General features: G+C 41.3%; 1 protein-coding gene across 1 annotated transcript in view; it reads left to right on the top strand.

Moving 5' to 3' along the window:
- Positions 1-14,201, top strand: part of DNAJC6 (DnaJ heat shock protein family (Hsp40) member C6) — a 121,026-nt gene that overhangs the window by 86,388 nt on the left and 20,437 nt on the right. The window contains exons 11-13 of the mRNA XM_036757517.1: positions 386-466; positions 2,729-3,172; positions 8,334-8,483. Of these exons, the coding sequence (XP_036613412.1) occupies positions 386-466; positions 2,729-3,172; positions 8,334-8,483 (675 nt within the window). The remainder of the gene's footprint in view (positions 1-385; positions 467-2,728; positions 3,173-8,333; positions 8,484-14,201) is intronic.

Below are 14,201 nucleotides of genomic sequence, written 5' to 3'. Positions count from 1 at the left end.
TTTCATATCCTGTCCAGGGGGAGAGTTCCTTACTAATTAAATTCAAAAGGCCTTTATTGAACCCCTACTGTGGGCCAAACTGTGTTCCAGGTACTGGAAATACAAGGTCAAAAACGAAACAGCACCTGCCCTCGAGAAGCTTACAGTCTAGTGGAGGGAAACAATATGTACAGAGAAAAGTTAATAAAAAATACGGAGGGAGTAAATACACACAATGTTTTCAGGGGAGCTCTCCCACCTGGGGGAATTAGTGAGCAAAGCCTCAGGTCAAAGGCAGCCCCTGAGCTGGGCTTTCACTGAGGAAATGAGTACATGCAGCCTAGATGAGGAGTGGGAGGGCTTGCCTTCCAGACATGGGTAAACCCTCTCACCTTCTGTGTTGCAGGTAGAGCCTCAGCTGATGTTCCTCAAGAAAACCCGAGACATGCTGGTCAAGGGGCTTTCTTTTCTTCTCTCAACTGGCAAGGTACTTTCATTTTTTAATTATGTCTTTTAAAAATTAAATGTATTGGTGGGTTTTTGTTTGTTTTTACATCACCCTTCACTTTCATAGAGCAATCCCTTACCACAAAGAATAAGAAAGGGGTTGCGGATGGGGATGCCAATTCAACAAAACTGACCAACACATTCCAAAAGACTAATATTATATATCAAGTTCCCTACCCATAGTTCTCATCTTTTCAGAGAAGCCAGGGGAAGGAGGTGTTTTCAGATCGTGGTGCCTCCACCAGGACAGCTTGGCCCTCTTGGAGCACACTAGAGGGAAATAGAGTTTCTCACCTTGAAAAGGTTGCAGCTCCCAGGGACACCTGGCCTGTCCATATGTGCTGAGTCAGTGAAAAGTTTGGTACAACAACAAAGGGCTTTTTTTGGTAGAGAGCCAGGCAGCCAACTTAGTGGTCAGCTTGGAAATTTCACCATTCAACTTTTTGCATACATTCATTATTTTTCTTCCCTTTTTCTCTTTAAGTTTTATTGCTATGTTTTGTTTTAAAGATTATTCTCACATTGTGAGAGGTCTTTTATAGCAGTGAAAAGTTAAGTAAAGTGAATAATTCAATGACCTCACTTGAAAGTACATATAACATTCAACATCCCTTACTTCTCTAATAAAAAATAAACAGGAATCTATTTTCTCTGTCTCTCTCCTCCCATCCTTTAAAAAAAGAAAAAAGAAAAACTTTACACTTTCAGCCTAAAACATTTATTAAGCACCTATTGTATGAGGCACTATACTAGGCATTGAAGATATAGTACCAAAAACAAATCAGCCCCTGCCTACAGAGAGCTTACACTCATTGTATTATGTGAAACAAGATGTACAAAGATAAGTCAATTCCAAATAGATGGAAAATAAATGCGTTAATTTGCAGAGAGAAGGGCACTAGCCTCATGTAGAAGGGGAGTTGCTCCATCAAAGTGAGCCATAATTTTAATTAAAGGATTACAGATCTAAAGATAGAGGGGATAAGAGAGACCATCAAATCCAACCCCTTCATTTTAAAGATGAGGGAACTGAGGCCAAGAAGGTGACTTGCCCAAGGTTCCACAGGTGATAAGCATCAGAGGTGAGATTCAAACTCAGAGCTTCTGATTCCAGAGCCAGGGCACTCTCCACTGTCCCACAATTTAATTGTCTCACAATATTTCTGAACTATAAGTACCCATCTCGGGGTTGAATTCACTTCCAGAGTAGGTTCTTCTAAGATTAGTTAGCAGAGGTTAGGAAGCATTGGGGAGAAGGGATCTTTCCTGCATGTGGCTTTCCTCACAGTGACTGTTTTTACCCACAATTACCCATCAATGTAGGAAGGACTGGTGAGCAATTTCATCATGTGCTCGTATTAGTCATTGAAACCCTTTTGACTCCAGGCTTGTGGGTGTGTCTGATGTTAAAACAAAAAGGATGGAGTTAGGAACTTGGATGGTGTTAAGGTTCCATCTGTCCCTTCTCAGGATTCTTCCCTCCTGCCCTTTTCATGTGAGAGAAAGCTCCAATCCCCTCCCATACTAATACAAAACACAAGCTTCTCCCCCCTCCAAACTTTCCAGGTATTCTGGTTTTTCCTTTCCATCAGCTGGGAAGATGATTTAACGTTTTATTTTCAAAGGCCTCTGTTGAAGAATGCTAGTGAGGGATGTCAACAATGAACAAGGTTGCTCTCCGTAATCCAATCCTTTAAGTGCCTAGAACCCTCTTCTCTCCTGGAATTATTTATGCTTAAGAGAGGATTAAAAACTCCATAAGAGATTTTGAAGGAGAACAGCCAGGAAAGTGAAGGGCTCAGAGCTCATGCCGTATGCGGATGATTTGAAAGAGCCGGGAATATTTGTCTTGGGGAAGAGAAGACTCAAAGGGAACATGACAGCTGTCTTCAAATATCCTAAAAATTGTCACCTGGAAGTGATTAGATTTGGGATTCTTGAACTTAGTAGATAGAAACAGGGGCAAAGGGTAGAAATTGCAGAAAGACAGACTTAGACTAGGTGTCAGGAAAAGCTTCCTATCAATTGGAGCTGTCCAAAAGTGGAGTGGGGTGCTTCAGGAGGTGGTGGGTTCTCTTCTCCTTCCCTCGAGATCATCAAGCAGAGAATGAATGGTCTCTTGTTGGTAAGGGAGGGGCTGCTTGCTGGTCCGGGTACTAGATAGCCACTGTAGTCTCTTCCATTTAAGATTGTGTAAAATATATTCAGCCAAGAAACTAACCAGTTTTTTGGAATTCCTCAGATCAGAAATCTGACAAGGCCAGCAGTCACCCCACCTCTGAAGACCGAGCAGCCCTGGTCCACGAGGAGAGTGAACAATCAGATGATGAGCTCCTGTCTCTCTCAAGCCAGCACAGTAATGCCAGTGGGGACAAACCCCCTGGAGCATCGAAACATAACAAAAAGCAGCAGGAGGCACCTCCCCCTCCACCCCCTGAAGATGTAGACCTTCTGGGGCTTGAGGGAAGTCCCAGCAAGACTTTCTCTTCTCAGCCTGTGGCTCCGCCCACCAATTCAGACTTGTTGAATGACCTGTTTGGAGGTGGAGGAGCAGCAGCATCTGCTCAGGCTGGACCTCCAGGGGTGGAGGATGTGTTCCATCCAAGCGGCCCAGGATCAGCCCACTCAACGCCCCGACGATCTGCAGCTTCTGGCTCGCCATCTCCCTCTGCGAGAGTGGGAGAAGGTAACTCTCAGTGTGGCATTCTCCAGCTTAAGGTAGACCCATTGACCCTTGGCAGGAAATCCAATTTTTCTGGGCCACTATTTTCACTATTTTGAGGGTAATGTCCCAAGAAGTTGTATAAAGAATAATTAGAAAGTGGGTCAGTTTTCAAGACACAGCTCAGGAGACATGAATACTTTCATTCACCACATTCTTTTCCTTCCAGAATGTCAAAGCCTGACTTCTTTAGCTATTAAAGCCAATGACAACAACAACATTAATAACTTACATCACCATAGTGTTTTCCTGTTTGCAAAATACTTTCCTTACAATGACCTCGTCAGACAGGTAGGGAAGCATTGTAATCTCCATTTTAAAAGAAGGAAACTAAATATGCATAAATATATAATATATATTTAACAAATGTATATCATAAATATAATGTACATTGTATTTATATATAATATATATTATAAATATAACATACATTATATTTATATATAATAAATATAATATATATTTAATAAAATATAAAGAAATATATAAAATGATTTTCCCAGGCTCACAGTCTTAGGAAAGGTCATAGCTCAGAATTTAATCCAGGTCTCCTGATTCCAAATCCAACAGTCTTTCTACTTCCCCAATCAGCTTCATCCGTAGGTGTAGACAAATCAATCAATCAGCTGTAAAGCATTTATTAGGAATTGTGTGCCCAGCACTGTGATAGGTGCTGGGGATACAAAGACCAAACTTAAACAGGCCTTGCTCTCAAGGAGGTTCCCTTCTATTGGAGGACAGCAGAGCACGTACACAGATAGGTCAATGCAAAATCAATACCAAGAAAATGGGAAGCCAAAGATTATTCAGGTGACAATTGATTCGGGACTTGGAACATTCTTGCAGCTCTTACACCTTCTGTTCTCTTCCTGCAATTGATATTTTGAGGAAATAGATTCTAAAATTGAAGAGAAGCATGAGCTGCATTCTCAGGTACTGAATTGGCAAGCATAGTGTCTTTCAAAGATTTTTAAAAGATCTTGGAAAACAGGCCTGGAGAGGGGAAAATAAGTGTCTGATTTTCAGAAAAAGGAAGAGAACAGGACCATGTGCAAACTCTAGGCCAGTGAATTTGACTTAGATTTCTGGGACAGTTACAGAATAGATTGTTAGACAGATATGGGGAAAGTACACACACAGGTACAAACAATCAAGGATCTGGAAGGAGGAAGAGTAAACAGTTTTGGAGCTGGCCCAGGGGCTTTGGTCCAGCCTCTGTGTTTTAAGGCTGAAGCAAGGGAGCAGGGAAGGGATTGGCTGTAGGTCACATGGCTAGTTAGTGCTCAGGGTCAGGTCTCTTGATCATTGAATGTTCTTGCCATGATAACACAAAGCCTCTGACTGTTCTTCGTTCAAGTTCCTGCAGCACTCATGAGCATGAATTACACTCTCCAAATGTCTGCAGTTTGGATCTAGATTTGTGAGTTTTGCTTTGTATCGATTTTATCAATAAATTAATGTCAAACCCAAGGTCTACAAACCTTGAAAATGGCCTCGTAAGCATAGAGGCTTCACCGACATGACGACTACTTGAGTTATATGAGCTGTTTAATCACCCAAGCCATCTTCTTTCCCCTAATATTTATAGCATGGCTGATGAACTGTTATGGGCTAGACCTTGGGCCAGAGCAGCTCAGTTTGACAACAGTCAGAGCACAAAGTGAGTCTCAGAGTTGTAGAATTTCATGCTTTTAGAGATGGAAGGGAACTTAGCAGTAATATAGTTCAAATCTGCCTAAGGTTACACAGCCAGTAAACTGAAGTCTTCTGACTCCAAGGCAAGGGGTTTGATGCTCTATCGGGCTGCCTCCCATTCCCCCAGTAGCCAACTTCAGGTCACTAAGATGGATTAAAATTCTTTGCAGAAAAGTTTTAAAGTTCTAGTTTTAGGGTGGTACCTGCTATAGTCTTGGCACTCACATAGTCCCAAATGGCTGTAACTCAAAGAAGAGTTGGTAATGTGATCCAATGATGTGGAAATAAATGAACCTCATAATGTGTATTCTTTGCCCTCCTTAGGCATTTAAATTAAGTTTCATGATGTAACTTAGTTGGAACAAATCCCTTCCCAATGCTTGACCCATTCCAAATTGAACCATAAAGTAAGGGAGCTTGAAAATCACTCAGTCCAACTTTTCCAATGTACCATTGAACAATTGAAACCAGAGATACTAGATCCCATTTAATAAATACTTATTAAGCATCTACTATGTATAAAACACTGTGCTAGGCACTAAATATGCAAATACAAAAATAAAATACACCTTGTCCTAAATAAGCTTACATTTTACTAAGGGAATGCAACATGTATACCAATAAATGACTACAAAGTAATTTCAGGAAGGAGAGAATGGTGAGCCTCCTGGGGAACAGGAAAGAGCTGGTGTAAGAGCGTATGCCTGTGCTGTGTTTTGAAAGAATTCTAGCAAAGAGAGGAAAGGATTCACAGAATTCACAGCTGGGTGTATCTTTGATTATAAGCTTAAAAGCTGGAAAGCTCCTTAAAAATTGACTCCTCTCATTTTATATAAAGAAGCTGAGCCCACCCTACCTTTGCACCAAAGTTAGATAACTTATTCAATGTCAGAAAGTCAGAATATCATAGTGATCTGAGATTCGAACCCAAGTCTTCTGACCCAACATCCTGCATGTTTCTCTTCTAACAGTTGTGCCTTTTCCAGAGATCTAGTTCAGTTTCATTATTGTATTGATAAAGAAACTGAGGAAACGAACAGTAAAATCACTTACCCAAAGTCACCCATCTAGTGAGTAGAGCCCAAGTTTAGATTAAAAAACCCAGGCTTTTTGGTCCTGCTCCAGGGTTCTTTCTACCATATTACAAAGTCATTCCCATCCACTTTCAATTTCATCATCGTATCTTGTCCCTTCATCTTTTGAAATAATCAGAGGAAGGAAAGCATGGTATAATGGGAGGAATGGTGGATTTGGAGTTGGAGGTCTGGGTTCAAATTCCATCATTTCTACTTACTGTGTGTGGGACCTTTGGGCAATAGGCCATGTAGCCTTTAGAGGAATGTCGTAGAATAGTGGAATGAGCGATGAATGTCTTGAATGAAGTCTGGGTTCAAATCTGGCCTCTGCCACCTCCTAGCTGGGTGATCCTGGGCAAGTCTGTTACCATCTCTCAGCCTCAAGGTCCTCATCTGAAAAATGGGGATAAGAAGAGCACCCACCTTTTATATAGTGATTATGAGGATCAAATAATCCAGGGCATGTAAAGGGCTCTAAAAAGCTTGAAGTACTCTACACATATGAGCTAGGAATTTTGTCAATATTATTGTTTCGTTATCTATAAAATGAGGGAATTACACTAAGTGGCCCCTAAGATCCATTCTAGTTCTAAATCCTATCAATTAAAAGAGGCAGCATGGTATAGTAGAGAGAGCACCCACCTTGGAGTCAGAAAGACCTGGGGTGGCCCTCTTTCTCTGAAGCGGCCAAGGCAAAGCCAGTTTTTAACCTTTCTGTATTCTAGGTGACCACGTAAGATTGTTAAGTTACAAAACAGCCCCTGATTTGCATCAGTGAAGGGAATTTCCACACCAGAAATTCCCTCCATGGAAGCAATCAGGAATAGATCAGCTCTAATAAGGAAAAAAAAAAAAAGCCCTAGAAAGGTTTCTGTACCATGGCCTCTCAGTTCTATAGCATCTTTTGGAGGAATGTGCCCGAGTGCTATGAGACATCAAGGTCTCCTTTGGTAGGAGTTGTATTTCACCTGTATAAATTCTCTTCTCTGCTTGCTTGTGAATAAGGGATAGGATGGAGACTATTAAAAAGAAAATCTAGTCATCCTGGCTTTCTCCAGCACAGAAAATCAGTTTGGTCTATTAGAAAGAAGCCTGTACTTAGAGTCTGAAAAACCTGGATTCCTCTTATGGCTCTGCTCCTTAATTGCTGTTTGATCTTGGGGAAGTCACTTAACCTTCTCAGGGTCTCAATTTCTTCATCTGTAAAATGAAAGGGCGTACTAGATTAGCAGGTGTGAGTGTGTGTGTGTGTGTGTGTGTGTGTGTGTGTATCATGGACCCTGTGGCCAATGGAGTGAAGCCTTTGGGGCTACCTTTTTAGAATCATGTTTTTAAGTGCATAAAATAAGATCAGGGGGTTATGAAGGGAGCCAAGTATTTCGAGATACAGTGATCAATAAATGAATGAATAGTTCCCTGTTCTCAGGTTACAACAACCTTGCGCTAGATAATCTCCAAGGTTCTAGGCAGTTTGAAAACTATGATGATAAAAACAGGGCCATGGGACTTGTCCCACCCTGCTCTTCCCTCCCCAGAAGCAGGGTTAATGGGCATTAGTTTCAGGAGAGCCAATCTTATCTCACCAGGGGAAAGAGAAATCCTTTGTTGACCGACTGTTTGATTTTATTTTGTAGTTGAGGAACCTGAAGCTGGTAGAGGAAAAGTAAGTCCCAAGGTCAGATGAGGGTAGTAAATGGGAGAGTCAGAATCTGAACCCACATCCTCTGCCTCTAAATGTAGCACATTTCCCATTGCACTCTTCCACGTAGACAACTGGGCTTTGTTCAGGAAGAGTAGGCCAAAATGTTGTAGCTACTGACAGCCTTGAAATCCTCCAGCAGGTAGAAACAATTAATTTAACATCAGTTTAGTGAGAATAATTAGCTAAAAGAAGAAGTGACCAGAAGGGGATTCTCACCCCAGTTACCCTCTAGACTGGCTTCACCCCTCTTAAAGCATGTCCTCCAAATCCCACTGCCCTGACTCTACCAGTGGTCTTGCCAACAGTAGCTTCATGGCATCTTGGGATTTTCCTTAATGCAACCAATTTCCTTGGGCCTCTCTGTTCTCCACATGGAACAATGTCCCCAGGTCTCTCTGTAACCTTGGAGCACCATCCTGAGGTCTTCTCCCATGAACCTTATCCTATGGTCTTGGTTCTCTCCCCAGACTCACTTATGCAAAGTTCATTTTGTGGTTCTTGTTCAAGTCAACAGACTTGTTGGTTACTCCTCTGTTCTGCTATATATTTTGTCACCAGTATAGGAAGAAAAGAATGAACCCACAGGGAATCCAGGGAAGTTACTCATATTCTACATAAAATAGCTAATTTTATCTTCTTTTTTTCCCTCTAGCTGCAACCTTTGACCCATTTGGAGCTCCCTCCAAACCATCTGGTCCAGATTTGCTGGGTTCTTTTCTGAGCACATCAAATGCCTCTAGCGATCCCTTTCTTCAGGCCAGAAGTCCTTCCCCCACAGTTCATGGTGATCCCTTTAATTTAGGTAAGAAATAAAGCATTCTTCTACTTTGTTTTAGAGACCGAGAACAGGAGTGAAAAGATTGGGCACCTCCATTTGCAAATGCATTATGTATGTATTCATTCAACACCATTTAAAACCAGAGCTTTCTGACAGAAAGGGGAGGGATACCTTTTCCACTAGAGAATGGTGGCTCACTCATGATTTTGAAGTCCTGTCACAAATGATGTGTGTCACATTGGCTCTGGACATTTCACTGAGGGTATCTTGTGCCAACTAGGATGGGTCTCTGGACATGATTGCATTTGTATTTGCCTCATCTAGTGGAATGTCATTAACAATATAATATTGGAAGAGCTATAAAGTGTCTAGCTAAGACCCTACCCTTGTGAATTTTTGACTATGGGTTTCTGTTCAGACTTTTATGTTGGAAAGGCATAAACACTAATACAGTGTTGGTGAAGCTGTGAATTGGTTCAGTGGTTCTGAAAAAAATTTGTAACTATGCAAGAAAAACTACTGATGAATTCATTCACCTTGACTCAATGCTCTAACAAGTGGATTACTCCATAAGTAAGATGTCGACTACGTAGAGTAGATGTGGAGGTGGGTGACTAGAAGGTCATTTGGTGAGTAATCATTATCATTACGGGGACCGTTCTCTTTTTTTACCTTTACGAAGAAAGGTTTGTTATATTATGAAATATTTAGGACAGCACTTTTTGCATGGCAGAAAATAATCAAACAAAACAAAACAAAAACCCTGAAAGTGAAGTAGGTGCTGATCCACTGGAGAATAACTAAACACATTGTAATAGACTACGACTATGTTGTAATAAATGGTGAATTTCAGCAATTCAGAGAATCATTTGAGGACTTGGATGAAGTCATGCTGAGTGAAGAAAGCAGAACCAAAGAACAATAGACACAATAATCGTAATGCAAATTAAAACAGTGCAAAATTGTCGGTGGACTTAGATTAATTGCAATGACCCTTCTTGGTTCCTGAGCATAGAGGATGTAACACACATCCCTCCCCATGGTTGGGCACTATGGTTGGGGAATGTACCACACACTGCTAGACTCAATTGACTTTTATTTAACTGTTTCCTCTTATACCAGTGAAGGTTCACTGAGGTTGGTATTATAACAATTGACTGTGGTATTAAAGGGGAAAAAACAACCAAAAGTATTAATAAAAATGTAGGGAGAAATGCCTTAAGATGAATTTATTGGACAGTACACACGCGATTCATTTGAAACTGTGTCGGACTGCTAAGTGTGGTCTAACAAGTGATTCTACTAGGGGCAGCTAGGTGGTGCAGTGAGTAGAGCACCGGCCCTGGAATCAGGAGGACCTGAGTTCAAATCCGGCCTCAAACACTTGACACATGTACTAGCTGTGTGACCTTGGGCAAGTCACTTAACCCCAATTGCCCTGCCAAAAAGCGAAAAAAAAAAAAAAACAAAAACCAAGTGATTCTACTAGTGTGAAAGGTGTCCCACAGTGGACACCCCTCCTTCTGACACACATGCAGTCCACTCAACTATAATTTAGAGTCCTAGAGAGGGAGCCTGCAGTGCCGACTTGCTTGTGATAACGCAGGTAGGATTCAAATTCCCAACTCTGAGGCCAGCTAGCAATTCATTACATTACTGCCTCTAATGGGCTTAGTTACAAATGGAAAAAATAGGGACCAAAATTCAAATCTTTGAGACTCCTTTGAATCCATCACATTCATCATCCCATAAAACATTGTGTTCAACTCTTCCTCTGCCGCTGGCCACAGACTTTGTTTCTGGTTCTAGTTTCTAGCTCTCTGCAGCAACAGAGTGAAGCTGGAAATGCTTTTCTATGTGTAAGTATTTTCCCTCCACCTTTGACTTTTTGAAGTATGAGCCTCATATAATCGACTCACTAATTATGAACAGTTTCGTGATTTCTGGGGTATGGCTCCAAATTGCTTTGCAGAAGGGTTGGACTAATTCTGAGCCCCACTGGCGGTCTACACCTCTGCCTTTCTTCCCACAGTCCCTCCAACAATGGCCTTGTTTTCTCTTGCCCTCCTTGTCAGTCTGGCTGTGAGGTAGAACCTGAGAGCTTTTTTAAAATTCCTGTTACTTTACGCTTCAATGGGTTGCATTCCTTCAGCTGAAAGTCGCCTTTTTATATCCTTTGACAGACAACTTTTTTTTCAACATTTATTTTTTGGTAAGATTTTGAGTTTCACATTTTTCTTTCTCCCTCCTTTTCCTCCCCTCAAGATGGCAAGCAATCTGATATAGGTTATGCATGTGCAGTCATGTTTAACGTATTTCCACATTAGTCATGTTGTGAAAGAGGAAGCAGAATGAAAGGAAAAAGAAACATGAAAAAAACAAAGAAAGTGAAAATAGTATGCCTCAAACTGCATCCAGACTCCATCATTTCTTTCTCTGCATATGGATAACATTTCCATCAAGGCTCCTTTGGAAATGCTTTGACTACTTTTCTACCTACATTGTATTCTATGGGCATGAGTTTATATCATACATTTGTGGGGTGAGCTTAATGACCATGATCTCAAGAGGCTAGAACATGGCACTGATCATGGTGCTAAATTACCAGGCCAAGGTCAGAGGTTGAATCCCCATTCATTCAATTCAATTTAATAAACATTTATAAAGTATCTACTATTTGGAAGGTACTGAAAAGGATGAAGACAACAACATTAGGCTGAAATAGGCTGAGTTGCTGAAGATCAACTTGGTGGAATTGGGTTTGAACCCAGATGCTAACTAGTGTTACATCTGACTCAGGGCAAACCAAACCATCCAGATGTTATTTTTGCATTCCCCCTCCCTTTTCTGCCAAATCTCGTATAAGCCAGAGAATGAGAAAAACATGTCTCTCTCTCTCTCCTACTTTTTCCAGTGGAACTCCTCTGAGAACTGAGGAGAATTTTTGCTCAGCATTTGGGAAAAAATAAAATTAATAGTCAAATGTGGAATACTGGCGTGTTTGGTAGAAAAGAATCATTCCCACAGAGGTGGCATTGACTACATTTGTGCCTATTATTATTCATTCACTTATATAGAGCCTTTGGAACTGGGTCACTATTTGTAATCCTAGGCAAGTCAGTTAATATCTCAGAACCTCAGTTTCCTTGTCTTTAAAATGGGGTAATAATGTTAGCATGCCTGACTCTGCAAGCTTGTTTTGCAACAAAAATTTTGGTTATTTTAAAGGGCTTTGTGTGGGTTAAAAAGTCCTGAACAAAAAACTAGCTGAGAGTTTGCAGCACCTGGTGGTGTTTCTATCCCTGCTGCTCATTTCAAGGGCAGGGATTTAGAAGAGAAAGGCGTATTTGGGGAAAATGAATTATAATAATAATAACCAGCACTTATATAGCACTTGGCATGTGCCAGGCACTGTGTTTTGTAATTATTATCTAGAGGTGCTATCACAGACTCTGCTTTACAAATGAGGAAACTGAGGAAGACAAAAGATCAATGACTTTCCCAGGATCACACAGCGAGTTGGATTGCGGAGTCAGGAGTCAGGACGACTCGTCTTCCTGAGTTCAAATGTGGTCTCAGATGCTTACTAGCTGTGTGACCCTGGGCAAGTCACTTCACCCTGTTTGACTCAGTTTCCTCATCTGCCAAAGTAGCTGGAGAAGGAGATGGCAAATCACTCCAGCATCCCTGCCAAGAAGAGCCCACATGGGGTCAAGGAAAGTTGGACAAGACGAAGGATGACTGAAACAACTCCCTGATTCAAGGCATAGTACTCTATCCACGGCACCATCTAGCGGCCCTGCAATCAAAGTGCAATGTCAAGAGGAGGGATTCATGAGCTTTTTTTGTATTGTGGATGCCTTTGGCAGTTTGTAGAAACCTAAAGACTCCATCTAATAATAATGACTTTAACTGAATAGAATAAATCAGAGAGGATTGCAAATGAAACCAATTATATTGATTTCATTATATATATACATACATATATATACTTAAAAAATCTTTGACCTTAGGCTATAGACTTCTGGTTTAGAATGAGGGAGATCCAGTCCTCTGCCCTAGCCAGCCTCCCTCTGGAATCGTGTCTTCCTTTCTGGGAGGACATTGACAAAAGCTCATCACTCAGGTGAGTGATGAGCTCGATGTGAAGACTTGAATTCAGATCATCAGAAGATTGGGTGAAACAGTAGGGGATATTTAGCCTGGAGAAGAGAAGATGCGGACGTGACAGGAGAATTGTCTTCAAATGTCTGAAGGGCTATTTCAAGGAAGTAGGATTAGATTTGTTCTGCCAAACTCTGGAGGACAAACTGAAGACCAATGGGAACAGGTTCCAGAGAGGCAGATTTGTAGACATGTTTTCAAAACCATCTCCCAACACTCAGGGCTATCAGAGAATAGCTGGTGATGTGGTCTGGAGACAGGGGCCCCTTGGTAATGGAGGTCTTCAAGTGGAGCAGGGATGCTATAAAGGCAAATCTTGTTGAGATAAAGGTTAAATGAAATGAACTCTGAGCCATGATTCTATCAAGTAAGCCTATAACAATGTGAGTCATTATTTTCAATTATAATATTCAATCTCTTCTCTCTCCATCTCCTCATCTCCATCTCAACTGGCAGACTCTACTGAAATCTGAATCTAACTTTGCATACAGCAAGTATGCTATAGCCCAGTTAGCCCTGCTTTCTCATCAGCAGCTAACCTGTTTCCTTAGTCTTAATTTAAGATCTAAAGGCCAATTGAGGTTTTCAGAATTTAATAAAAGGACCCTCTTGAAACTCTATTCACAGGGATCAATTTATATGTTTGAAATTGGCCTTTTCTGAGTTGAGGGAGAAGATAAGAGTGAGTGCTGCAAGTTGGTGCTCAGATTCTTCTGCTGATTAAGCAAGCACCATCCAGCCATGTCTGGAATTGATTTCATCCCCGCATGACATTTTCAACATCTGTAAACTGCCACTTAGAAGCAGTGATGACACCACCTTGCATTTTACATTGTCAAGCTTGGTGACCCAATGACTCTGAAAGGCTTGACAAGCTCTATAAAAATAGTCAGCCATGCTTGGTTGGGAAAATAACACAATCCTTTCTGCAGAGAAAATCACTGAGATGGAAAAGATAGTTTTTCCTCTCCATTTTCTTTCAATCATAGAGTTTTAGCAAGTGGAGGGAAGGCAAGTGTGTAGTTAAATTTATACCTGGCTTAAATTCTTTAGGATGGTAAGATTTTGAGATAGAAGTGACCATAGAATAAAGAATTCTAAAGCTGGAAGGAACCTTGAGACCTAGCATGTTAGGACCTAGAATGTTGGAGCTGGGAGGAATCTTGAGACCTAGCATGTTAGGACCTAGAATGTTGGAGCTGGGAGGAATCTTGAGACCTAGCATGTTAGAACATAGAGCATAGAATGTCAGAATGTAGAATACTAGAAAAAGACTGTTGCAGAATGGAAAATAGAATGCATCTTGTCAGTGAATGGTCAGTCAACAAGCACTTGTTTTTAAGCACTTGCTGTATGGCCAAGGCACTGTGCTAAGCTCTGGAATTACAAGCGAGACAGACCTTGCCTTCCAAGACCCTACCTTTCTTGATAAGTGGTTAGCCAGCCTTCCCTTGAAGACATCCAGGAGGCAGTGGGGCCATTACTGTGGAAGCAGGCTGGCTGTTCCCCTTCTGGACAGCTTTAGTTGTTCACAGATTCCCTCTGCTACTGCTCTTCCATCCACTGCACCTACTTCCA

The sequence above is a fragment of the Trichosurus vulpecula genome, chromosome 4 (genome assembly GCF_011100635.1).
Source record: "Trichosurus vulpecula isolate mTriVul1 chromosome 4, mTriVul1.pri, whole genome shotgun sequence".
Taxonomy (NCBI): Eukaryota; Metazoa; Chordata; class Mammalia; order Diprotodontia; family Phalangeridae; genus Trichosurus; species Trichosurus vulpecula.
This window is presented reverse-complemented; position numbering and strand designations above follow the sequence as displayed.